Source organism: Pelobates fuscus, chromosome 7 (assembly GCF_036172605.1).
Source record: "Pelobates fuscus isolate aPelFus1 chromosome 7, aPelFus1.pri, whole genome shotgun sequence".
Classification (NCBI taxonomy): domain Eukaryota; kingdom Metazoa; phylum Chordata; class Amphibia; order Anura; family Pelobatidae; genus Pelobates; species Pelobates fuscus.
In genome coordinates this window covers 41,727,112-41,751,826 of record NC_086323.1, presented here as the reverse complement: position 1 = coordinate 41,751,826, position 24,715 = coordinate 41,727,112, and the positions used below count along the sequence as shown (strand labels likewise).

At 35.9% G+C, this 24,715-nt stretch overlaps 1 protein-coding gene across 17 annotated transcripts in view; it reads right to left on the bottom strand.

The window, feature by feature from the left end:
* Window positions 1-2,264: 2,264 nt before the first annotated feature.
* The window catches only part of ADGRL2 (adhesion G protein-coupled receptor L2), a 154,803-nt gene continuing 132,352 nt past the window's right edge, over window positions 2,265-24,715 (bottom strand). For 2 of the 17 annotated variants that reach the window (XM_063427972.1, XM_063427975.1), the window contains 11 exons: window positions 24,464-24,684; window positions 23,154-23,220; window positions 17,102-17,193; window positions 16,250-16,294; window positions 15,989-16,015; window positions 15,025-15,193; window positions 9,669-9,797; window positions 9,201-9,297; window positions 6,732-6,860; window positions 6,000-6,017; window positions 2,265-3,711 (listed from right to left, as the gene is read on the bottom strand). In XM_063427972.1, the coding sequence (XP_063284042.1) occupies window positions 2,957-3,711; window positions 6,000-6,017; window positions 6,732-6,860; window positions 9,201-9,297; window positions 9,669-9,797; window positions 15,025-15,193; window positions 15,989-16,015; window positions 16,250-16,294; window positions 17,102-17,193; window positions 23,154-23,220; window positions 24,464-24,684 (1,749 nt within the window). In that variant the 3' untranslated portion in view covers window positions 2,265-2,956. Of the gene's footprint in view, window positions 3,712-4,369; window positions 4,409-5,999; window positions 6,018-6,440; window positions 6,523-6,731; window positions 6,861-9,200; window positions 9,298-9,668; window positions 9,798-15,024; window positions 15,194-15,988; window positions 16,016-16,249; window positions 16,295-17,101; window positions 17,194-23,153; window positions 23,221-24,463; window positions 24,685-24,715 lie in introns of all 17 variants that reach the window. The other 15 variants (XM_063427973.1, XM_063427988.1, XM_063427980.1 and 12 more) reach the window with 10 other exon arrangements.

The window sequence follows — 24,715 nt, the reverse complement described above, 5'->3', positions numbered from 1 at the left end:
TAGCCTTTGTTAACCTTTCTTAATTTAAAGGGACACTATAGTCACCAGAACAACCAAAGCTTAATGAAGTTGCGCTGGTGTGTATTGTATGTCACTGCAGGAATTTTAATGTAAACCCTGCCTAGTAACACCTCGAGAAGCAGTCACTTAGACAGCCACTAGAGGTGCTTTCTGGGCCAGTGCTGTATAATGACATTCAATGATACAATGCATCTCTATGAGGAGATGCTGATTGGCACAGAGCAGCTTTTTGCTGCGTACGCACATTAGCTTCCCAATTCCTCAGGCAAGGAGGCTGATCTCCACGTGGCGCTCAAAAAGGGTGAGTAAAATACTTTTTTTCATGGGGGCAAGGAGAGCTGGACACCTGAATAGTGTTTTTACATCAATTGTGTCCGGAATACATCATTGTATTCCTGACACTATAGTGTTCCTTTAATATTTGATTTTGCTTCTTTGCTTTCAAACAATAAATACAAACACACTTCTACATTCACATATACACACTCTGTACAAAAACATACTTACATTCAATATGTACAAACACTACTCACAAATACCATACTACAAAGATGTGCAAATGGTAGATCCCTAACTGGCAAAGCATTGGGGAAGTTCCACAACAGTTGAGAATCTTTTTCTACCATCCTTGTGCTTGAGGGGGTCCCAAAAACAACTTCTTTACATTAACCCCACCACTGCACGTGTCTATATATTTGAACTACCCTAACCTAAACCTTTCTACATGTTTAAAAGACACTCTGGACAACAAGGAACCTGGAATCTCTCAGAATAGCCCCACCTCTAACCACACCTCTTAAAATGGAAGGGTTCTTTGTCGTTCATTTGAAATGTTGGGAGATCTGCAGGCACAAAATATCACTACATATTTGAGTGCTGCTCAATTGGGGATTTAAGTAAAGCAGTTTTGTTGTATCTTACAAATAAGCAAAGGAAAGCAGACACACATGACAAACATTATACCCAAAGGATGTTTAACCTTAAGGACACATGACGGAAATATTCTGTCATGATTCCCTTTTATTTCAGAAGTTGTGTCCTTAAGGGGTTAACTGAATGAAACTGTGTATGAGGGATTCCTAGGGTTAGTGGTGCTTGGCCTGCTGACAAATAAGCTTGGCATTGGCTTGACTGAGAACAAAATGGTATTCCTAAAATCTGTGCAAAGTTTTGACAATGTACATTGTTTTATGAATATGAATCAAATGCATTATAAAATGGAGTTTTGAATTTCAGCAAGGGTAGCAGCATAGTTGAATTTGTGACATGGGTGTTGCTTTTGCTTTCAAACATTTACTTAATAAGCTGCAAATACTTGTGTGTGTCAAGTTAGCAAAAAATATACCTTAACGATGAGAAAAAAAACAAAAAACAAAAACATAAAAAAAAAACCTGCTTGTCTTACATTTAAAAGTCAATCTTTACATAAATAGATATTTCCCTTTAAAAAGCATAAGAAACATGTCATATAAAAGGCTTTCAAGAAGCCTTTGAGGCCAATCGTTCTTCTGTCTTCTCCACTGGGTACTTTCCTCTATAATTGTTTCGGAACCTTTTAGGTAAATATATAACCACTTATATAATTGAAAAACAGTAGCATTTTTGAAAAAAGAAATTCACATTTATTTACTGTCAAACAGGTGTTAAACTTTACACTGGATATTAGTGATGGGCTCTTATTAACAGCGGAATTAAAAAAAATAAAATAAAAATAAAAAAAGAATCACTGGAAATTTGCACAAAGCTTTAATTATAAAATAAATTAATGGCTAAACAAAGGCATAAAAAACCACGGAAGAATAATATTCAGGATTGTTATCTAATATATATATATATATATATATATTATATTTATATAATATATATATATAAATATTTGTATAGAGGTCAGGCACAGCATATTTCAGAATTGAGAAGGGGCTCGTGCCTACAATCGCTGTTCAATAATCAGCCAGATTTCACCAAACTTGTGCAATAAATGGCAATATTGACTCCTGAATATACAAGGTTAAAAAAAAAAAAGTTTTTGGCATCAAATTAAAAATTTTCAAAGTCAGATGAAAAGGTTTTGTGTAAAATATGCGATAATGAAGAGACTTTGCCTCATTTAATACTACAATGAACAAGCGTGTAAGAAAAAGCTTTGTGCGATCAAAATTTAACAATATTTTCTCAGAACTCAGTTTTAAAATTAATTGACAATTATGCTTTAGTTGGGACACAAATGTATTTCACCCTAGCAATAGAACAAAATATAATTTATTTAGCCATTTTCATGATAACAGTTCATTGTACAGTAGATGAATGTATGAAATAAGGCCTGTGGTTTGATTGCTAATGGTTTTAAATGTTCTTAATCTTTGCCTTAATGGAACAATTTGCAGTAAACTGCAACGCTTAAGCAGGGGGAAAAAAATCCTGCGTCCAAGCCTTGTCAGAAACTTTAAGGTACAGTAAATCTATCCCACAGGATTTAAGGGCCTAAATCTTGTATATAATACAATGCAGGCCTCACAAAATGGCAGCCGTATTTACAAACGATGTTCTTGTGCTGCTGCAGTACAATGGCTGGGAAAAAAACAGAATCACTATTTCACAAAGTCATTTACTCAGCAGCAGATATTTTAAATACCTTGTTGGTACCTCTTTGCTTTTGTAACAAATATTTTTTTTTTTTTTAACATTTTTAGTATACTCTGTGTATATACAAAGTTTTTGCTTTATAAAAAAAAAAAAAAATTCACAGAACTGAAAAGTCTATTACTCTCCTGCACAATGGAGAATCATAGGTCACACTAGGTCGCCAGTTAGAACGCATGTGACCTCAGCTGAGTGAATTAAAGTCTTTTAGACCTGCACAAGACCATGTGCTATCCTACAAAAAATTGAAAAACAAAAACAAAACAAAAAAAAGAAGAAAGAAAGAAAATTTCTATTAAAGACTTGTGACCAACTGCATTTGTCCTTCCCTGACATCTCCCTCCGGAATGCAGCCTTCTTTGTTTATGGGTAGAATATAGCCATCACTATTGCCTCTGCTTATCTGATAGTACATCTGAAGATGGTGGCCAGATCCAAGATTTGGCATGCTTTTATAGTAAACGTCCTCGTTTTCACTTTTTCTCGAAGGAGAGAGGTCCTCTTCGACATCAGGGCTGCTCTCAGGGTAAGGAGAGTCCCTTAGGTTGGGCATACTAGTATACAGAGAATCTCTGTTTGGGGATTGGAGATTGTCTTCAGCCTCTGCTGTCAACTGTGACACATAGCTATCAGTTCCTTCGGTCTTCACTTTTTTCTGTGGGTGGTACAGAAGAGAGTGAGTCCGCTGTGGAATAAGTGGCGCTTCTAGCTCTTTGTGATGAATTTCTAGGCCTGGGTTGTCCACGTGCATTAAAGAGGAAGCATCTGCTACAATGGCGTCATCTTCACTGCTGCTCCCACCAATGACAGCTTTGACCGGAAGGGTCCTCTCTAAGTTGTGGTTCTTACCGCTGCATCGGAGATTGTTGTGTACTAGTTCTGAAATTATCATTTTTTCAAATGCTGTATCATTCAGACTTAGTCCACAGTCTACAACCTGTACGCCGTCGCTATAGTCCCCATTTCGCAGAGAGTAGCTGTTGTTAAAGTTACCATTTAGCGGTAGAGTATCCATTGCACTTGAGTCCCTGGCATTGTTCATTGAATGTCCTGAAACAAAAAACAAATAAATGGTTCATGGTGCATTTTTCTCGACTTTTGTCCAGGTTTCAACTACAAACACTTTACTTTTAATGTCGTCTAGGACAAAGTAAAATTTGAGATATCAATTCAGAACACGATTATCTTACACTGCCACATATACTTATTCTCACATCTAGCGTGGAATAAGAATAGTTTTTTTCTCCCCAATTTATAGAAATAATTTGACAAAACTGGTTATTCCATGTTCTTGTATATTCAATTATTTTTCTTCCCTGTCAGTGATCACATTTTTAATTTAAATCTGACAGCATAATTTAGGAAAAAAAATTAAAAAAAAAAGAATTGTCCTAAACAACACTAAATTATAAATATTGATTATATAACATACAAAACCAAAATAAAAATAAAAAAGCAAATGTACAACATAAACCAAGAAACTAGCAAGCAACTACTTTGGAAAACATTCCTAATGTATCCTCTTTCTGGGGTGGGTTTTTGAAAAAAAGGAAAATAAAAGCCAAAACAAAAAGAAACAAATGGAAAATGAACAAATACAGAGACGGGATGTTTAAACAAAGACAGCCACCTTTCACACTAGAGGGGAACAGGATCCACCAAGCAACACCCAACAACATGAGACACAGGAGCAGGTGGGAAAACTCACATCATGTCTGTCTGCTCAGGCTATCTGGCTTAAGAGTAGCTTGATATATAAAAGAAAGTAAAATGATTTATTGCGACAAGATGAATTACTAAGTTTCTCAGCAAGTATTTAGAGCAAGTGTTCAGCAAATCATATTACCAGCAATACCAGCATTTAATTCTTGATAATTTAATTATTTTATTTTTTTATATTTTTTATTTTATTACAATTAAAATTTTATATATATTTCTATAAATATATATATATATATATATATATATATATGTGCCAGCCACTTCCAAAGCTTTCAGAGGTCAAAGGTCACCTAAAGCCCCACAGGCCGAATGATTCACGGCGACAGGGCTTGCTGAACCAATGCGGGTAATTAAATAGTTAAGCCCAGGGTTAGACTGGGCACCAAGGTCAAATGCAGAAATGTCAGGAATTTCTGGAAGAGTGATTCACAGAAATTAAGTCAAATAATAAAGATCAAATGTAGAATGGTAAGAGGAGTCAGCCATGGTGTCTTACATACTAAATTAATATAAAAAGGCGGACAAAGGCATGGGCATTAAAAATGTAAAAGAAAAATGCTTCCCCCCTAAACACATGCGAATAATAATAATAATCATAATGCGAATGGATTGTACACGCAATGATGCACAATAGACACTCATATGCTGAAAGTAAAAAAAAAACCTCTATTCATGGTACTAAATGAAGATCACTAACAGAGAAATGCGAGCTTATAATAGGTGACGATCTTCAAATGAATCTGAACACGACGAGCAGACTGGAGAAGACTGGATCCGCTGCATTGCATGCAAGGACAGTGGCAGACTGAACCCCCCTATGCTTATTGCGGCAGCACATCAAAAAGATGTTCTACGTTGCATTATTCTAATCAGATTGTGATATCATGAGAAAATACATATTTTTTTTAATAATTGATCAAATGGGGGAAAAACAATCCAAAAAGTCTGCATTTCAAAGCATGCAAATAAGTAATGTTTCGGGGGGAGGGAAATAGGTGTTGCTACAAAGGCTTTTTTTTATTTTATTTTTTACCCATAGAAAATTTTATTTTTTTCCCTCTTTAAGTCGCATGGGATATTTATAAATAATACAACCGCATGCTGGATTCAATGTTATATAAAGAGGAAGTCTAAGAAATTAGAATAATTTTGCCTTTCACAGAAGATGTGGGGGAGATTTCAGGAAGTCTTTTTTTTGTGATATGCTGCAGAGTACAGCACAAAAGAACATGTTTTATCTCATTTGAAGAAGCAGTTTGTTGGCTGCCTGTGATCAGGTAATTCACTTGAAGTCTTTCCTTAGCCTGTAGCAAGATTACTGTGGGAATGTATAAATGGTAAGTAAATAAAACATTTCTGCTTGACAGCAAATTATTTCAGCATTGCGAGTATATCAGCAACTGAGATTGCAGTATATCCATTGCTGCTATTCAAATGTGGAGAGGAAAACAATGTCCAGATTCCATTTGAAATGAGTATGGCTTTAATATATAGAATATTGTGAACCACTTGCCCGCTGAGTTTACTTTATGGTTGATATGTTTTAAATGTGCCTGTTAAAAACCATGCTGAAAAAATTTACATTTGATAGGCAAAGTTAAGTTTGACTCCCATACTTGTCTCTCTGTAGGTCGCTAGAGGAAATCACAAGGAAAGCAAAAAAAAAAAAAAAAAGAAAAAGAAAAACAAAAAAAAAAAAAGGAATACAAAAAAAACAAGAGAACAGACAGTAGAAACGGGTGTTAAAATAGGATTTCCTGGTACGTACATTAACACGAGTCGTTAAATATTAAAACAGCTGAATGACGTACATTAACAATTTATGAAAAAACACCTTTTGTTTTGTTTTCTTAAAAAGCATATAATTTCAAGCCAACACATTTGCTAATGCAGTGTTTACGAAATCCTATTAGACTCACGGTGCAAAGTGCACCCAATAGCTCCTATCATGCACAGAGTATACCAGCAGAAACCTGCACTATACTATAGTCTGAGAACCACACAATGTCCTACTTTATTCTGAAACATGTGAACCTAAGTATGAGAGAGACGTGTACCTCTAAGTGATAAAACTCTTGAAGCTGGGCGCTTGGACCATGAGGTGTCAGTCCTGAAATAGTATATTAAGATTTATGCCACCTGCGTTAAAAACATGGATAATTATAGGTAAATACTAATTTGACCCAAAAACAACGCTATAATATAGTGCAGTTTTAAAAGACTGGTGTCAGCTTAGCTGTGAGTCTGTTAATATGTAGAAGTACAAAAGGAATGCATGGTGATAATTGGATCTTACGAACAGCAGGACAGGAAAGAATCGCAGTTTAATTAATTAATTGTAAGCACACCTGGTGAGTTAAACACAGGAGCAGAAGGGGCGTTACATACAACTGTTTCAGCCAGTAATGTGTTATAAGGATTGTTAGTGCCGTGGGGTCGAAGAAGAGGGTTTGTTAGTAGGTAATTGCCAGTCATTCCTAAAGCAAAGAGAAAAAGAGATATCAGTTCTAATTTTACGCTGATTGATCCAATAACCATTTTATTTCTCACGTTAATACTCATGAGTAGTTTTAAACCTGTCAAATCTAATTCAGCTCAATGTAACTGATTATATTTGAACAGCTAATTTGGAGGCGAAGAATGAAGGATTGTGGCAAAGTTTCACTAATTCACAGGTGCTTTAGAAAAATCCCGAAAGTAAACACCTTCAGAGAGTGACATTTAATAATTTACACAAAATTACTGTCAAACAAGGATGATAATTAAAGGCACAGAAATTAATGTTATGTTTCAAGATGTTGCAGGCTGCTGCTAAAAATGAAGAAGAAAAAAAAAATCTTTAAACCTTTTGCTTACAAGGGAATTCTCATCTTAATGAATATTTTAGGAACGGGGCAGTCCCTGATGGAAACATCTGTGTTAATAAAAGTCACGGCAAAAAGGAGAAGGGAAACGAAAATAAATAAACCAAACAGGGGGTGAAAAAAGGCAGTTTGCCAAGAAGCCTTGCATTGTTTATGCACAAGAGACATGCTGTAGAAAAATACACTAAACCACAACACACATTTAGACAATGACTTAAAAGTACAAAACACAAAAAAAAAAAAAAACACAAGGAGAACATAATAAATGCAAGCACTTCTACAAAATTTTCAATCAATAATTCTTTGCCAAAGAACAACATAACACAGTTTACATGGCTTTGGTTTTCCCCAATTTCACATGATTTAAGCCAATCACTGAGATGCTTAAAACAAATAAAAATGTAAGTATTTTATACATTTCAAACAGCATCACAATCAAATATGGCAAAAAAAAAATCTTTAAAATGATCAACAGCCGAGGCTGTTCTTGGAGCGATTATGACAAACAAATCATGGAATTAAGAAAAGTGAAAGATAACATACTCAGATTTCCACAACAGATAAAGCAAGTTTACTAAAAAGTAGAACTAATCATCTTAAAATATTATACTATAATTTAAAGGGACACTATAGTCACCAAAACAACTTTAGCTTAATGAAGCAGTTTTGGTGTATAGATCATGCCCCTGCAGTCTCACTGCTCAATTCTCTGCCATTTAGGAGTTAAATCACTTTGTTTATGAACCCTAGTAACACCTCCCTGCATGTGACTTGCACAGCCTTAATAAACACTTCCTGTAAAGAGTCATCTAAAGAGTATTCTTCTTTTATTGCAAGTTCTGTTTAATTTAGATTTTCTTATCCCCTGCTATGTTAATAGCTTGCTAGACCCTGCAAAACCCCCCTGTATGTGATTAAAGATTCATTTACAGAGCAAGAGATACAATTGTTTGAGGTAAATTACATCTGTTTGAAAGTGAAACCAGTTTGTTTTTTCATGCAGCCTGTGTCAATCAGAGTCAGGGGAGGTGTGGCTAGGGCTGCATAAACAGAAACAAAGTGATTTAACTCCTAAATGGCAGTGAATTGAGCAGTAAAACCTGAGAAGCATGATCTATACACTAAAACGGCTTAATTAAGCTAAAGTTGTTTAGGTGACTATAGTGTCCCTTTAATATAAAATTCCAGATTTTCTCATTTTAAAATGAGTAGGAATGCTTATTAGATATTTACAAAGTTTACTTATACAGTTACATAGTCATCTTGTTTAGGTGACTATAGTGTCCCTTTAATATAAAATTCCAGATTTTCTCATTTTAAAAAGAGTAGGAATGCTTATTAGATATTTACAAAGTTTACTTATACAGTTACAGTCATCTAAATCAAAAAAAATAAAATTAGTTCAACTTTTAAAATACATATTTTAAGCTGTTGGTCCCACAAAAAGGGTATAATATTCCTCTTGACTCCATAATTTGAATGAGATCTTTTATCGTACCAACAACCTATTCACATACATATTAATTACTGTATATCCTTAAATATTCTGCTCAGGCCTTTTAAAAAATATTCTACATGTTTATTGTTCTTAGAACCCTGTCCTCTGATGTAGCCCTTTGCTCTGCAGTAAGCCTAGAGAGTAAAACTATTTTCATTCAGATTTTCCCCACCCCCAATAAAAACAAACAAAAACAAAATTTTTTGCAAAATAGGGAATTAGGAAAAAATATTTTTACAGGGCTGTTAGATTTGATTTGCATAAAAAAAAAAAACTGGGGATTTCGAACTTTCAAAATACATTTTAAATTCCCTACAATTTAAAATGTTAAAGGCTATTTGATGATAACGCTAAAAGTTATTAAATATAGAAAACCAAAGAACAGGAAAACGACAAAATTGTTACATGATTATAAGTTAAAGGGTCTGGAATGTCAAATATTGGCAGTTAATTACCTTGATTAAGGGTTGACGTGCTGTTTATGTCACCTGAGATAAAGGAAGATTCTGACTGTTTTCTTACGGTGTCATTCCACATCCTTCTAATACGGCTCTGTAAGGTAAAATGACAAGCGATTGTAGGTGTGTTTGCGGTTGGACCAATGGGTGGTCCTTCAAGGATCAAACAAAGGCATACATTTCCTTAAAATATTACAGTGAAGTGGTTTAAATCAACATAATGTACATTTTAAGCTGCATTTCTCTCTTAGAATAAATTTAGAAAAAATATATATCAAATCAGAAGTCAACTGAAGACTAGAGGTTATAATAAAAAACTAAGCCAATTCCATGACAGGAGAGAAAAACATGTATTTGCTGCCTAGATCTTTAATGAGAAGATAATTAGTGAAGATCAACTGGAGGTATCTCGGAGGACTTGCTATAAATAAGGTTAATTAAAAACTCTGTCAAGCGCTTTGTTACCTGAGTGCCAGAGGAATATCGAGCACTTGTTCTTGTGGTAGATGCTTTTACTGCGCTGTGGGGGCTCTCTGTTGGAAGACCACCACAGCAGTAGGAGTGTCGGAAGCATTTGCTGTATTCCTTACGCACCTGCGAATAAAACCAATACAGAAAATAAATACAACCCTTTCAAAAGTCCAGGACAAAATCTTTTGAGATTGTTTGTAATAGGTTGTTTACCATTCCATTTATTTAGAAAGGCATCGAAGACGCAGCACTGCCATTCTTAGAGGACTTAATTAGCAGCTATTAAAAAAAAGGTTATCTCAGGGGTAATAAAAGAAGAGAAAAAATATTTTTGTTTCTTCAATGAATAACACAAACCTTTGAATGATTTAAAACTGATAGGATAGTCCTGGCAGGAGAAAATAACTTAAATTAACACTCTAGACCCCTAACGCACCCTTAGCTCGCTGAAATGCTCTAATGTATATAGAGGGTGTCCTTTTTTAATTTTCTTTTTTTATAAATTAACCCGGTCACACAACACTGGCTGTCAGACAACCAGTCCTGTTGCTCCCTGGTTGTTTAGCTCAGTGGAGATAAAGTCAAGAGACAGCAGTTGCCCAGAGCAACTGCCTTGCAAAGACTTCTCAATGACCTGCATTGGGAAGTCTGTGATTGGACAGCCACAGAAAGTCTGGTCATGAGAAGAAGGGGAGGGCTTTGAAAGGCTGCAGACAATAGAGCTGCAGTTTTTGCAAGATGTTTTTAGATACATCACTAATGATAAAATACAGATATAAATACATGCATGTTTTAAGTGGTGTTATATACCCACTTTAACAATTTTTGCAGATGCAGTAAATTATTATTTATGATTAACTCAAGGTAGCATTAACCAAGGGTTTAGCAGCTAGCTCCTCACAGAAGAAAGAAGACAAGAAATAACTCTGAATTTAGTATAAATGTTACATCTGCCTCACTATCCGTTATATTTTCCTGCAGTCAGGAAGGAGCCCACCTTCCCATGCCCTGCTTATGTTTTATTCTCACCAGATGAATATCTGTAGGCCCAGAAAATTATTACGTAAGTCTCTATTTTCTAGAAAAACAGCACATATGCAAGACTTGCTCTCTGGGTATAGGTATACCCAGTTTAATGACTGGGGGTCTAACCAAAACCTTCTCCTTGACCAGATGAGAAAGGTACATGGGATGCACAAGACCAAGGTAAGGTCCAGCTTCTTTTCTCTGAAGACCCACTAAACAGCACTTGTATAAGGTAACTACCTGGATGTGCCACTTTTACGGACCAGTGTGCGATATAGGTTCTTTGAGTAGGCCCTCAGCACCCTCTTGTCCTGTGTATTCAACTTGTCTTGTTGCAAATACTTGTCTGTTAGTCCACCTATAGTACAGCGCTGCTGAATTTGGTGGCCCTATATAAATATTGATACTATAAATTCTTTTCCTGTGGTGATGACAAAATTACATACTTTGTTTTCTTCCCATCTCAGGTAAGTGTATCGGTAGTTTAGATTACGGACTAGGAAAAGTATGGTGGTTTATGTTCTCAGTCGCAGCGTATGTGACTGATATAACCTCCGTGTACGAGTTGGCGTAAAGACACAAGTTCCGCATATGTGACCGCTATAACCTAAGTGTGTTAGTTGGGGTGAAGACACAGCCTCAGTATCAGTGACCGATATAATCTCTGTGTATGAGCTGGCGTGAAACCAGAGCCTCTGTATTTGTGACAGTAAAAAGATTAGCATTTCTGAGAAACAGCCATGTTTATATTTTGCCTAAAACAAGCCTCTAGTGGCCATCAGGTTGACACCAACTTGAGCCACTTCGTCCTTAAGACCATGAATTATCACAGTAATGGACTGATGGAATCATCTATTCAATTAGAAACATTATATCAAACAAGTCATGGTAACTGGTAACTTAAATGGAGTAGATGCTGTAGCAAGGAGACTTTCCCAGGTGTGTTTTTTTTTTTTTTTTTTTACTTTTTAATAACACGGGGGACCAGTGATCTAAATGGACCAATAACTTTTAAAGTGAATATGCTTATTTTTAATGTTACAGTGTTCATTTCAGGTTCTCCTCTCAAAGCTTGTACTGGTGTACAAAGGGGACTCTGAGCATCATACTATCTAGGTTTCCAGCCAATACGCTTTAAGCTGCAGAGTCCTTTTTATGTGCAATATAAAATTATAGTTTGTGGTGTTGGGTTCTGCGTCTCTCTTAATTTATTATTACTGTATCACAGAGTCTGTGTATTATGTATGTTTCGGAGAGAATTTCTCCCAGCTGAGAGCCCTGATATCTAGTCATAGTTAGGCTAGTGTTTGTCATAACAAGGTTCCTTACTGCTCCACTTCACTCTCCGTTTTATAAGCAGATATTTAGTGGTTCCTGTAATTACGGGGTCAGAATTTCACAGGGCAAGATCCAGTGAAAAATCGGTCCTTAATAAGCACACGCACTTCACTATAGTGGGCTTTTCAGTTTATTTTTCTGTTTTCTCCCTTTTTGTTAACATGTTCTGACTGTGTTTTTAGTTAGCGATGCCTGGAATTTCATGGCTTGTTTCAGACTGGTGTCTGGTTGTTGGTATTTATGTATGACGACCCAAGGTTCAGATCTATTACTGGCTGCTATCTTATTTGTACTTTCTATATAACGAAAATTACAGGCCCACGGTTTCTGATTTGAAAGGGTTTTCCATTGTGTATTTTCTCTATATTTAGAGTGGCTCATTTTTTTCTGTTATTATCTAAATATCTTCCAGGCTATGTTTTTATCATTCAATAATTATTATTTTTGCTGTATGGAAGAAAGTGCTATGGTGTCCCACTTCAACAAAAGCTAAACTAGTATTAGACAAGACTTGGAATATGAACATTTGTTCTTTTACTGGCACGCTTATCTTAGACGTATTTCCTACCTGGCACATTATTTCTAGAGAATGTTCCCTGTGGTTGGATAGAATAGGGCTGCAGACCAGCCTGTGGGGTACACTTATTTGTCAGAGCACATACAGTGTGGATGCCCCATGGATTGGTCAGTCTGTTTTTTTCAAAAATCTCCATTAGGGTTGTGCTAGCTGTATCTGAAATTTGTCCCTCCCACTTGTACTATATTTACACTGATGTGGTATTATCCATTGCTTTATACGGCTTACTGAATGCAGTGATTGATCCCTCTATACTTCTACAGGTGCTCCTCGTTTTGCCACCCACCTGTTTTACGACGGCTCGCACTTACAACTAGTTCTCTCGCGGGGTGGTAAGTGCGAGCCGTCGTGGGAATTAGAGGAATTCCCTGCTCTGCTGCGTTCGTATATGTTCGGGTAAATATTCCCGAACATAGACAAGCGCACCAGAGCAGGGAATCCCTTAACATCTTACTTACCGATCAATTCGTTCTACAACCGGGTTGTAGGAACGGAACCCGGTCGGTAAGTGAGGAGTACTTGTAGTTAAAATAATTTCAGGGCTAAGGCTCTAGGGGTGGCAAAATACACATGAAAATAACATACTTTTCCAATGAATTGTGGATTCTTGTCTTAAAGCCCTTGCTTTGCAAACATAACAATATGTTTAGTAAAAACAATTTTCTTTCTATACAAGGGGCTAATCAAATAGCAAATAAAGGGTATAGGAAATTATTTACAGATGAAGGTATCCGCTTAAGCATCACACTAGACTAGGCATTTTGAAAGTGAACACCAACAAGCAGTTATTTTTGCAAAAGAAAATACTAAATATTTATACAGCAAATAAATAGCTAAACAAAAACAAACTCAGTAAAACGTAGCATCTATTTACTATAAGAACAAGCAAACATACAACAATACAAAATAAAAAAAAAAGAAGGAAAAAGAAAAAAAGAAGAAAATTGCTGTTGAATTTGTTGCCTAGTACTGCAACAAACTGAACCCCCAAAATTTAGCATGGAGAAGTAATGGATATCATCTGCTCCAAAACACCACATAATAGGGACAATACCAATCAAAATGGTATTTTATCCAAATAACAGCCTGTAGGAATGGTTTGCCTCATGCCTATATTGCTGTGAGCGCACATTATCTGTCTGTATCGTGAGTCCCTCTGTCATTACCCGGAAATTACAGCCTGCTCCGAATGGATTGAACGAACAGAACGATCATCTTGTCAACTTAGAAATATAATCGCTTTCAATTTCACAATGCTATTTCTCTGCTCAATTTAGTGACTGGCTAGTAATAATAGAATAAAATATGCAGACAAGGACAGAGTGATCTTCTACACCTGGAATGACACCTTCTATAGGAATTTAGGGCCAAAACTGCACCAATTCCAAACATGCACTCTTACACTTGAGTGCGTCTGATTACAGTTTATTAGAATGCCACGCAATACCAGAGATGTATCCCTTTATTCACAAGTAATCTTTTTCATCATTAGGTGGCTCTTGCAAACAGTATGTCAGCATATATACAGTTCATAGCCTTCGTACATCCAAATTTTACAAAGCTGTGTGTGTATACACATAAATACATACATAAATATATATATATATATATATATATATATATATATATATATATATATATATATGTATATATATATATAATTCTAAATATACACACACACACATCTATATATAAACATAAAAATGAAAAAATCCCCTGCACTCACGCTTTAACCGCTTCACTGCCGGGCGCGTCAACCAGAGTTCCATATGACACAGTATCCAAATAGAAATGGCTGCTCACCGGTCTTTAAAAAATTAAATTTTATTTAATGACGTTTAAAAATAGTGACCAACGTTTCAGTCCCCGTTCAGGATGTTCTTCAGGGTCAAAAAACAACAGGACAGCATTCGGGACGTTCTTCAGGGTCAAAAAAATAACAGGACAATGCTGTCCTGTTATTTTTTGACCCTGAAGAACGTCCCGAACGGGGACTGAAACGTTGGTCACTATTTTTAAACGTCATTTAATAAAATTTCATTTTTTAAAGACCGGTGAGCAGCCATTTCTATTTGGATACTATATATAAACATATTCACACCAAATAGATATACACATACAGATTATATAAATAAACAACTGTATACACACCTAGCACATCGATACACACACACACACACACACATTATATACACACCTAGCACATCAAAATAAACACATGTACACAAAACACATTTTTATTATACACAACACACACACACACTATATACATGAAAACATAAACAAAAAGACACACGTATATTTTAGTTTGTCGAAACCAAGCAAAGCAATTAAAGCTTGATTTGACTTTTTCTTGAAAATAAACACTCATTACATGGAAATGGCCTCAAGAATAATTCCAGCACTTACTTTCTTCTGAAGAGCGCAGTGAAAAATGAAAATAAACATTCCCTGGAAAGCGTTAAAGACTGTGAAGAGGTACGTCATCACAACTGTCTCCTCATTGATGTACAGCAGGCCAAAGGACCACGTGAGACCCAGCAGACACAATAGGGCAAATGCGCCCAGCACCCAGGACCTGATGATAAACAAACATAACAGCAATTACCCTGCGAGCCTGAAGGGATACAGAACTTGGCATTTCATTGAAAACCAAAAGAAATTACAACTTGAGAACCTTAAATGATGAACAGCGAAAAAAAAAAAAAAAACTAGTGATTTAAAAGAAATCTGTAAAAATGAATCCAGTCACTAAGCACTGTACAATGCTATTAAACTGGCACATTGCTAACTAGCGACTATTTCATAATTGTCACACTTGCACACGTGGCCGACAAATTATGCCCCTTTGCCTTAACAGCTCTACTTAAATTGTATTTGAAAAAACAAGCAAAACAAATATTTGCTGGTAAATTAAAATGTAACTTTTTTTTGCAGCAACAGAAATATTTAAATTACATAAAAAAAAAAAAAAAGGAAATAAATTAACAAAAACAATATGGCTAGTGACAGATCTATTTAAAAATAATTCTTTGCAGTACTGGCTCATCTTTTTGTAACTCGTCCTGTAAAACACTATCATTTTTTTCTGTAGCGTGTGTGAAACACTGGCACAATACAATGAGAGAAAGTACTATACAATTTACGCCATGCCCATGATGTCTCATCACAAAAGCTGAAATGAACGTTAAACAAAAAACAACATTATACATAAATTATAAATGACCTGATGTGATGGATAAAAAAAATAAATAAAAATAAAGAGAAAAATGCAAATGGGTTACACATCAAATTAATTAAGGGGAAAGTACATGCACCCACAGTAAATAGGGAGATATCAGAAATGGCATTCCAATCTAACTAATGATCTTACTTGATAAAAGGCTTATTATCTTCATATCTAGAAAGCATTATAAGCAGAAGAGAGAGAGAGATAAAGATGTTAGAGACAGAATTGGAACAAGAGGGAAAAACAAGGCGTTTGTTATAGCCTGGGCAAAAATTAGGACTGATAAATAATATAAAAATAAAGTGCAAGGATTAACGAACTGCTACTAAATGGGAGAGGCGAAAAGAATATTTGGGATGTGGATTTAAGTGCTTAGAATTTTTAAATGTAAGGGATTCACCTTACCCAGGTAAGTCCGTATTATAGTAGCCATCACAAACACGGTAATTACTGGCGCAGATGAAGAGACAGGGTGGAGGAAAAGAGAAAAGGAAAAAAATGCTAAAAATAAGCTCTTTCCTATCATGCAGCATGCAATGAAGCCAAGCGTCCTTACTAACTCGCCACACATGGAAACATTTAAACTAACCACAAAATTTGTGCAGCGTCCGCAAAACCTGAACGCAATTATAGCCAGCGCTCTCTGAGGTCCGACATGAAACCTCCAAGCTGTCAAATTAAATACTCTTTAATTGGACAGCAGATTTTTTTTTTTATTATTATTATTGTCTTCCTCCCTTTTCTTTTCTTTTTTTTTTTTTTTAATAGTACTTGCAGATTTCGTATAGCATCAAGATAAAAGCAAACATTTGTTTAATTAGTATGAATACAACAGATAATCTGCAAGTTAACAATAATAATAAGTCAACTCTCTCAGGACGGTTGGATTACAAGCGAGAACAACTCACAATCCATACATCAGAAAGTCATTTAACAAAACAAACCTAACATAATCATATCAGCCTTGTGGACGAGAACATCGTTTGGAACTGCATTTTAAATGCAAATGAAATTACCTTATTGCTATGGAGCACTTTAATTCATTTATGCAATTTGCTAGCATCGTTTCCCAGAACAAATGACCAAACTGACATTGTGGCTGTAATGTGAAGGAATTGAAACGGATCTGAATGTCTGCAAGCAAGATTGCTGTGGTTCACAGGCCTGGTGTTATTTGGAAAAGTGTTGCATCCTCTGCATATTTACGACTACCAGCGTATAAAATGCAATGATGATCGAGTCGCAAAAAGCACTTACTTAATGTTTTCCAAGCGGCTGGAATCCGGCTTCAAAGTGTTTGAATGCTTCACCATCTTGCATAGTGTGATCACCAAAAACACAAGATTGAGCTGTATGAAAAATGAAAAATAAGTTAAACAAACAAAAAATTCGTTTTTTTAAATACGCTACACATAGGTTGAAACGCTACACATAGGTTGAAATGTGCTGCAGGTCCCTGTGCAACGTGCAGTTTCCTAGAGACGACCACGATTATATAAAAAAAAAAAAAGTCAACTAAACACTATAAAATAGGACATAATAAAATTCATTTGGGGAATCACAAAATGCACATTGGATTGACATCAGAACCATCACTTTGAATCATGTCTCTCACCAGTAAGTTTCATTATTAATCAGGTTCAAACATAGTTTGCCGACAAAATGGATAGACTGAGCATTTAACCATCTTACAGTGGCTTTTAGCTGAGAGGGAACAATGTTTCGGACTGTAAAATAAAATGCTAGCTCTGAAATTTGAGGAAAAGAGCAGAAAATTGAAAGTCCAGGGACAATTTTAAATAAATACATCAAAAATGTAACCAGGCCAAACTGAATAATGTCATTTTACACTTGTACTTTGAAAGCAGAATATTTTATGCACATTAGGTACAGAGAATGAAGGGAGGCAAATCACAGATGTAGACTGAATATTATTTTAACTGAATATGAATTTAAAACAGTCACAAAATCAAAATAATCAAGGCTGTAAGATATCATTCTTTGGAATTTAAATGTTTCTCAAATCTTTAGTGGAGAGAACCAACGCAATTTATGTTACGTTCTTGGGAAACATGGTTTTTCCCCCTATTAAATATATAATAAAAACATACCAATTGCTGCATTGGAATCTATACTATATCTAGCATTTAAAAAAAATAAAAGTTATAAAATGTGTAATTTTTTTGTGTCTGCTCAACAACAAGAAACTGTAAACCATCAGCACTTAACATGCATATATATGAATTAATGAAGTGCTGAAGCAATTAACAATCAGCACTAGAGATTTTAAACAGAATTTGTAATTAAAATAAATTTTTTTGACAGTTTTTCCCAATGGGACTTAAAGCTCTTTTAGCACATGCTCTGGGATTTTACCAGACCCAGGAGCAGTGTGATTTGCCCAGTTTAATTGTGCTCATTTATTGGGCTCAGAAAATTGTACAGTTGTCTTGTATCTGTTGATCATTAAATGTCAGATTTGAACAAAAGCTAATGTAGTAAGCAACTGGGCTCTCTCACTTGCCTGATTAAGTGTTCCGTAGGTATTGCACAACACTGTCTACATTACGTGTCTTATATATTAAAGACTCCGATAAATAGTACAAATAGATCCTCAGGTTACTGGATAAAAACCCAGAAACGCGAGAATTTACTGTAAAAGTATTTAAATAATAAAATAATAAAGGAAGAATAAGTATCAAAAAATTATGGTCAAGAAAAGATACAAAACTAATCAAGCCTAATGGCTACCTTCTGTCTTATGTACTCTTCAATGCATCTACTGTACTCAGACTCTGGACTTTAATATAATCGGTATAGTCCAAGTCTGGGACATATGAGAAATGCAGAAGAGAGTTACCTAGAACCCATGGTGTCTAGATTTATTCCAAAAAGGTGGATATACAAATACCATAACCACTTATCGTATTATGGAATTCTAGTCACCTTCATAGGGTGAGTAAAGGTTGCAATCTAGTACAGTAACTAGAAAAGCCTGGGGTGGCTACAAAACTAGATGATATGTAATTCCATTGGTTGGTAACTAGAATTTCATAATACGATAAGTGGTTATGGTATTTGTATATCCACCTTTTTGGTATAAATCTAGACACCATGGGTTCTAGGTAACTCTCTTCTGCATTTCTCATATGTCCCAGACTTGGACCATCTCGATTATATTAAAGTCCAGAGTCTGAGTACAGTAGATGCATTGAAGAGTACATAAGACAGGAGGTAGCCATTAGGCTTGATTAGTTTTGTATCTTTTCTTGACCATAATTTTTTGATACTTATTCTTCCTTTATTATTTTATTATTTAAATACTTTTCCAGTCAATTCTTGCGTTTCTGGGTTTTTATCCAATAACCTGAGGATCTATTCGTATATAATTAGGGGTTATGCCCCGGGACACCACTGGAGTGTCATTTAAGGTGTGACTTTCTACAGTCTTAGTGGTTTAGCCCAGTTTCTGGACATCCACTATCTGCAGAAATTGTCTTTTCTTTTTTTCGTTATATCCGATAAATAGTATATTGAACACTCTACGTGCTTTTGACGTGTATTAAGGGAGCTGGAACTGCTGCACGAGTGGACATTTGTGAAGTGCGTATGCATGTATACATGTTACCTGTGCACCCAACTCGAGATAGAAAGGGAAATCTACCATAATTGAAACTAGTAAAGACATGAATGCAGTGTGATGAGAATGAGAGCAGGGTATAGGATGGGACGTAAATGAGTATAGTGCTTTGTCTAAGAGTTCAACCTTTATTTGGGGACAGGGAGACCTTCTGTTTCCTTAGAGATTATCCCAGAGCCACTTGTTTAATACAGAAGATGTTGGGCCCAATTTTCCCTGCTGTACAGCTCGTTTGTGATGGCAGCTGAAGGTGAGGTTAGGTCTTTTAGTCGAGGGCATAGTTTGAGTATTGGTGAACACAGTGGGTCTCAATGTCCTGCTTATTGGATCTTTGTGAACATCATGTCCTCTGTTCTGCTGGTTCAGACAACTCTAGCTATGGTGTTCTGGATTGCATGTAACCATGAGGCACATGTGGTGCCTCTCAAGATTATGTTCTGGCTACCTTAAATTCTTACAGTGTCTGTATTGGGGGTTTGCTTAATGGGAATGAAGTAATATCATTGATAAACTATTGACTGGTAACTTTATGGAGCTCTGACTGTTAAACCTTGTTCTGTTTAACTGTCCAAAGAGAAAACGTCATTACAAAACCACTCTGATTAACCTAATATAAATGATTTCTAATTGCCTTTTTCCATGCAATCTGTCTGAAACTGTCTGAAAATCTGTTCTGCCCCTCTGAGGCATTGTTGCTGTAAACTACTCAAAAACCAAACCTTGTGAAACAAAGCCTACAAATAAACACAACCCAACAAGGAACTCTTTTATTCAAGGTGGAAATATTGAGATCCTACACAAAAGCAGACCAGCTACTGTTCACTGTACAGCTAAATACCCAGTAATTACAGACACAAAAGACTTCCTACAAATATGGCAGCATTATATGTTCACTGAATTGCAGCACATAAATAGCATCTCAGTAAAGTCAGAGATCAGAGTGAATGATGGAGTGCTCTTTGCAGCAAAGTGTATCACAAGGCACCTACACACACTAAGGAAATGATACAAGGTAGATGTCACTTAAGAGTAACTTTGAGACCTGCTAAAAACAAAGATAACACATCCCAGCAATAAAAAGAAAAATAGAAAAAAAAAAAAAAAGAAAAATAAATATAAATAAATAAGAAGTAGATTTAGCCTCAAGCTTTCTTTTTCTATGCAGTGCTTAATCATAGGCAAGCTTGACCACCGGTTACTTTAAATGACGTTTTCATTTGTTTTTTCACAATGACTTTAATCTGTGTGATTGCAGAAAATGGTAAATTAATTAATTAATGCAAGAGCTGTAATCTTTGAATGGCATGTTTTTATTTTCAGAATTCCTTAGTTGTACATTTTATTTTACATTAAAAACTGTTTTTGGAGACTGTGTCATCGGAGGCTTTTATGGTAATAGAATGAAGTCAAAGCTTCTATGTTGGAAAATAAAACTCCAGCAAGTGATAGGAGTCTGCGCGTCTTTCCTCTGCCCCCTTACAGTACATCCTGCTGTGTGTTTTATTTCCATCAAGCTGCTCAATTGAATCATGTCTGCCTGAGATTTGCATTTAAAAATTCATTCCACACAGCCTGCAGTGCTGACATGGATATGATAAGACAGGAGAACAAAAACACCATTCTAAAGTAACCTAGCTGAACTGATCGTGTTCTGACCCGATTTGGTCTCCCTGGAGCTTTTGTTACCTGGTGAGAGTGCGTCCCTGAAACTGCGCTTGTTTCTGGATAGCTTTGCAGCAAGTCATGCAGAAGACCAGCCCTCTCTGGGACTGGCAGGGAAAGAGGTGTTGCTCAAAAGAAGGTTTCTAAATGAGTGCGCGCATATGAACTCTTTGTGAACTGAATGAATTATTAAAGATGCAGATGGAGCTGTCCAAATGATAAGAACAGCTCCTGACGTGTCATGATCTAAGCTTTCATTAAGACATTTCAGCCATGCTAATGGTTCCCACCGCTCATTACTTACACGCTTCTTTTTCATGGATATGATAACCCGCGCGCAACAAGAACGGCATATTGGAGACAGAGCTGAAAGTGGAAGAAAGCTTCGCCTACCACTTCTGTGAGGTTGGGAGTGGATTGTCTTCAAGAGGAATAAGTGTACAGAACACAATATACAAAGAGCCTGAACTCGTCGTGTTGCTTAGTCAATGGTCACTAAAAATGCTTCGCATACCGCTGGGTGCTGGTAGGCTCAAGAAGCATGCAAAGCTCTGGACGATTAGAGGGCAAAGCAATTGTAACAGAAGAATTACTCTCAGGGACAGCACTGTGATTGCTACCTGCTGTTTCATTTTTTTGACGTTGGGAATATAGCTCCCAAAGGCCCTACACTTTACAGGCTAAACAATTTGCTAGAAGATAATAATGTCATAGTCCGTAAATAATAGTTGATTCCAAGTCAACACGGACAAAAGTGAATCCGAGTCCTTGGACTGTGATATATTCATGTTTGGACTTGTTGTGGGAAAAAAAACAGCGCTAAACTAACTACAAATCCCCCCCTACAGCCTCCCAAAAAAGTGTATATAAATAAGGGTAAATAACAAAAAAATTATTCTGAAGGGAGAAGCAGTAAAATGTAAAAAAGAAAAGAAAAAAAATAGAGAATTGAAGAAAGAACAAACACTATTTACAGGACTCACAGACTCCCTACACTTAGATATTTAAGTAAAAAAAAGGTTTTGCTTATATGTTTAGAAAAAGGAGAAAAAAAAAAAAGGTTAATGCAAGTAGTTGTCAGGCTCCTTTCATGAAAAGATTAATACAACATTTCTTCACTGATATTTTATCTTGAAATACATTTGTCTTTGAAGACAGACAAGGCTTTACACTTCAGAGAAGATAAATTAGCTGAAATTGGAAGCCACTTTATAGTGTAGAATTGATTCCCAGCTTTTTGTTATATTCACCAGGTTAGCAGACCATTTTCTAAGAGAATCTGTCATGATAAAACAAGACGAAGTACCGTTTTCTGCGTATATACTGTGCTAGTCACATGGCAAGCTAATGTGCAGCGTTAACGCGATTTTACTCAGAGTAACAAGTCAAAGAGCAAGAGTAAGAATTAAACACTGTGGGCATCCGGAATGAGAGAATACCTCATTAGCTACTGCTAATGCAACACGTGTCCCTACACACAATCCCCAGCTGGTTCTTCAGAAAAAGGGGAGTCAAATCACTATGGCCTAAGAAAGAGCTTCTATGACCTTAAGAGATACAGATGGTGTGCTGTGGATGAAAGTGGTGTTATTAACCCTAAGATTGAGATTAAATAAACCAGTTATGCCTCGTTTCCAGTGAGCGGATCAGTTCAGGTCGGTACAGTTTGGAAGGTTTAGAAAGGTCCAGCCTATTCTGGTGAGCGTTTCCACTGCAAGTCAGACCCTTCAGGGGCCATGCGGGGTTTCGAAAAAATGCTCTTCCTGTCCACCAATCAATGGATTATATAGTAGCTCCGCCCTAACAGAATTGTACCATTTCATATGGCCCTACATCTGAAGCAGGACCCTGAATGGTGCGGTACCATATAATACTCAAAAGTAACCTCTTATTCCAGCTCAATTTATATAGGTTTTATGCATTACCAATATAATTTAAATATACAGTTCGAGTGTCTGATTTTATCACAAGGCAATACAAAATAAAAAAATAAAAATAAATTCTTACCAGAATAATGAAAGCAACAGGACCAAGGAAACTCCAGATAAAATTGTTGTCTATCCTCAACCAGCACCTTCCAAAAGAAAGAAAATGGCATATTTAATATGCATTCAAACTTAATTTAATCACCCATAGCTAATGCTAGGTAGCCTCATAGTATGCATAGGAAGTCCACTTCATCGAACTGCGGCAAGACTGTTAGGTTAATAATTTATCAAAATGCTTGTTTTATTTATTTGGACTAGTTTAAGACATTTGCGAGACAGGTCTGATCTTGGCAACCAGTAAAACATAATTATTTTTTTCCAGGCTAATCGTTATGCTCTTTGTATCAGGCCTTTTATCTCTATAGTAAATGCAAAATAGGTGTCACAGTGGAACGTAGCAGACATAAAATGTTCAGCTGTCGAGTTCGACTGAAAAACAGTAGGACATTAAAGCACAACCCAAGTGGGATTTAATATAATATACTATATTAGATTAAATGATGCATAAACTTATAGGTCTGGACTCCACATGGAAGCTTGTCTATTCGTATTTATTGAAGTGATTAATGGAATACACTTCTCTTCATATAAATACAATTCTCTCGTGTCAATAAAATATTTCTGATCTAAAGCTTCTGTCCCTCTAAGATCCAGTGAGGAACACTGGTAAGATGCATTAAGAGTTCTCTCTAAATCTAAAACAACTAGATAGCTATACAAATAGAACAATAGCTATCTCGATAGCTGTATATTTTCTAATCACATGTATAAGTTTGTTTTGTCTATCTATGCAATTTTACAGTGTTTAAACAAGGAAATAAATTCACTGAATTAAAATGCAACACAAATTCATCTTTTTCGCTAGCTAATATCTTATGCAAAACACTTCCGGAAAAAGCCTGGCATTAGTATAAAAGAATTATTGCTAATTATTGAATATGCATATTCAGAGAAAAAAAAAAAAAGAGAAATCCTAATAAAATTTTTCATTACAAAACCGATTGTTAATACAGAAGTAAAATGAGCGCTGAATGAATAATATTGCAGAAAACAATAAGTCTTAGCCTAAAAGTGCTGGGCTAAACATTGTGAAGATAAAATGTGTGGCCACAAAATACTAAAGAGTCAGATTTCTTTTTTTAAAGCCTTTTATATGTAAATTTATCTCAGCCAGCATTTTGAAAATGATTACAACTTGCACATAACGCTTCCTCTCGCTAATAACGTCTTCAGAGTATTTTTGTCAAGTTGGTAACATTTACTAGCTAACGAGAATTTAAAAAAAACGAATAATTTGCTCAGACACTTGCCTCGCTTGCAATTACTTACGCCTTGTCAGTTCCATAGCTTTTGTAGTCAATCGCGGCTGAGACGCCAACGACAGTAGCAGGGAAGAGGTAACCTGCCACATAGTAATATCTCTTTCTCGAATATTCGCTTTCAAACACCTCCACCAACATGAGGTAGAGCTGGACTCCTTCAAGACACATCCAAGCGAAGGCAGCAAGAAAGAAAAAGTGTAGTAGGCCAGCAAAGATGGGGCAAGCAATCTGGTAAATGACAGAAGGAGAACCCCACCAA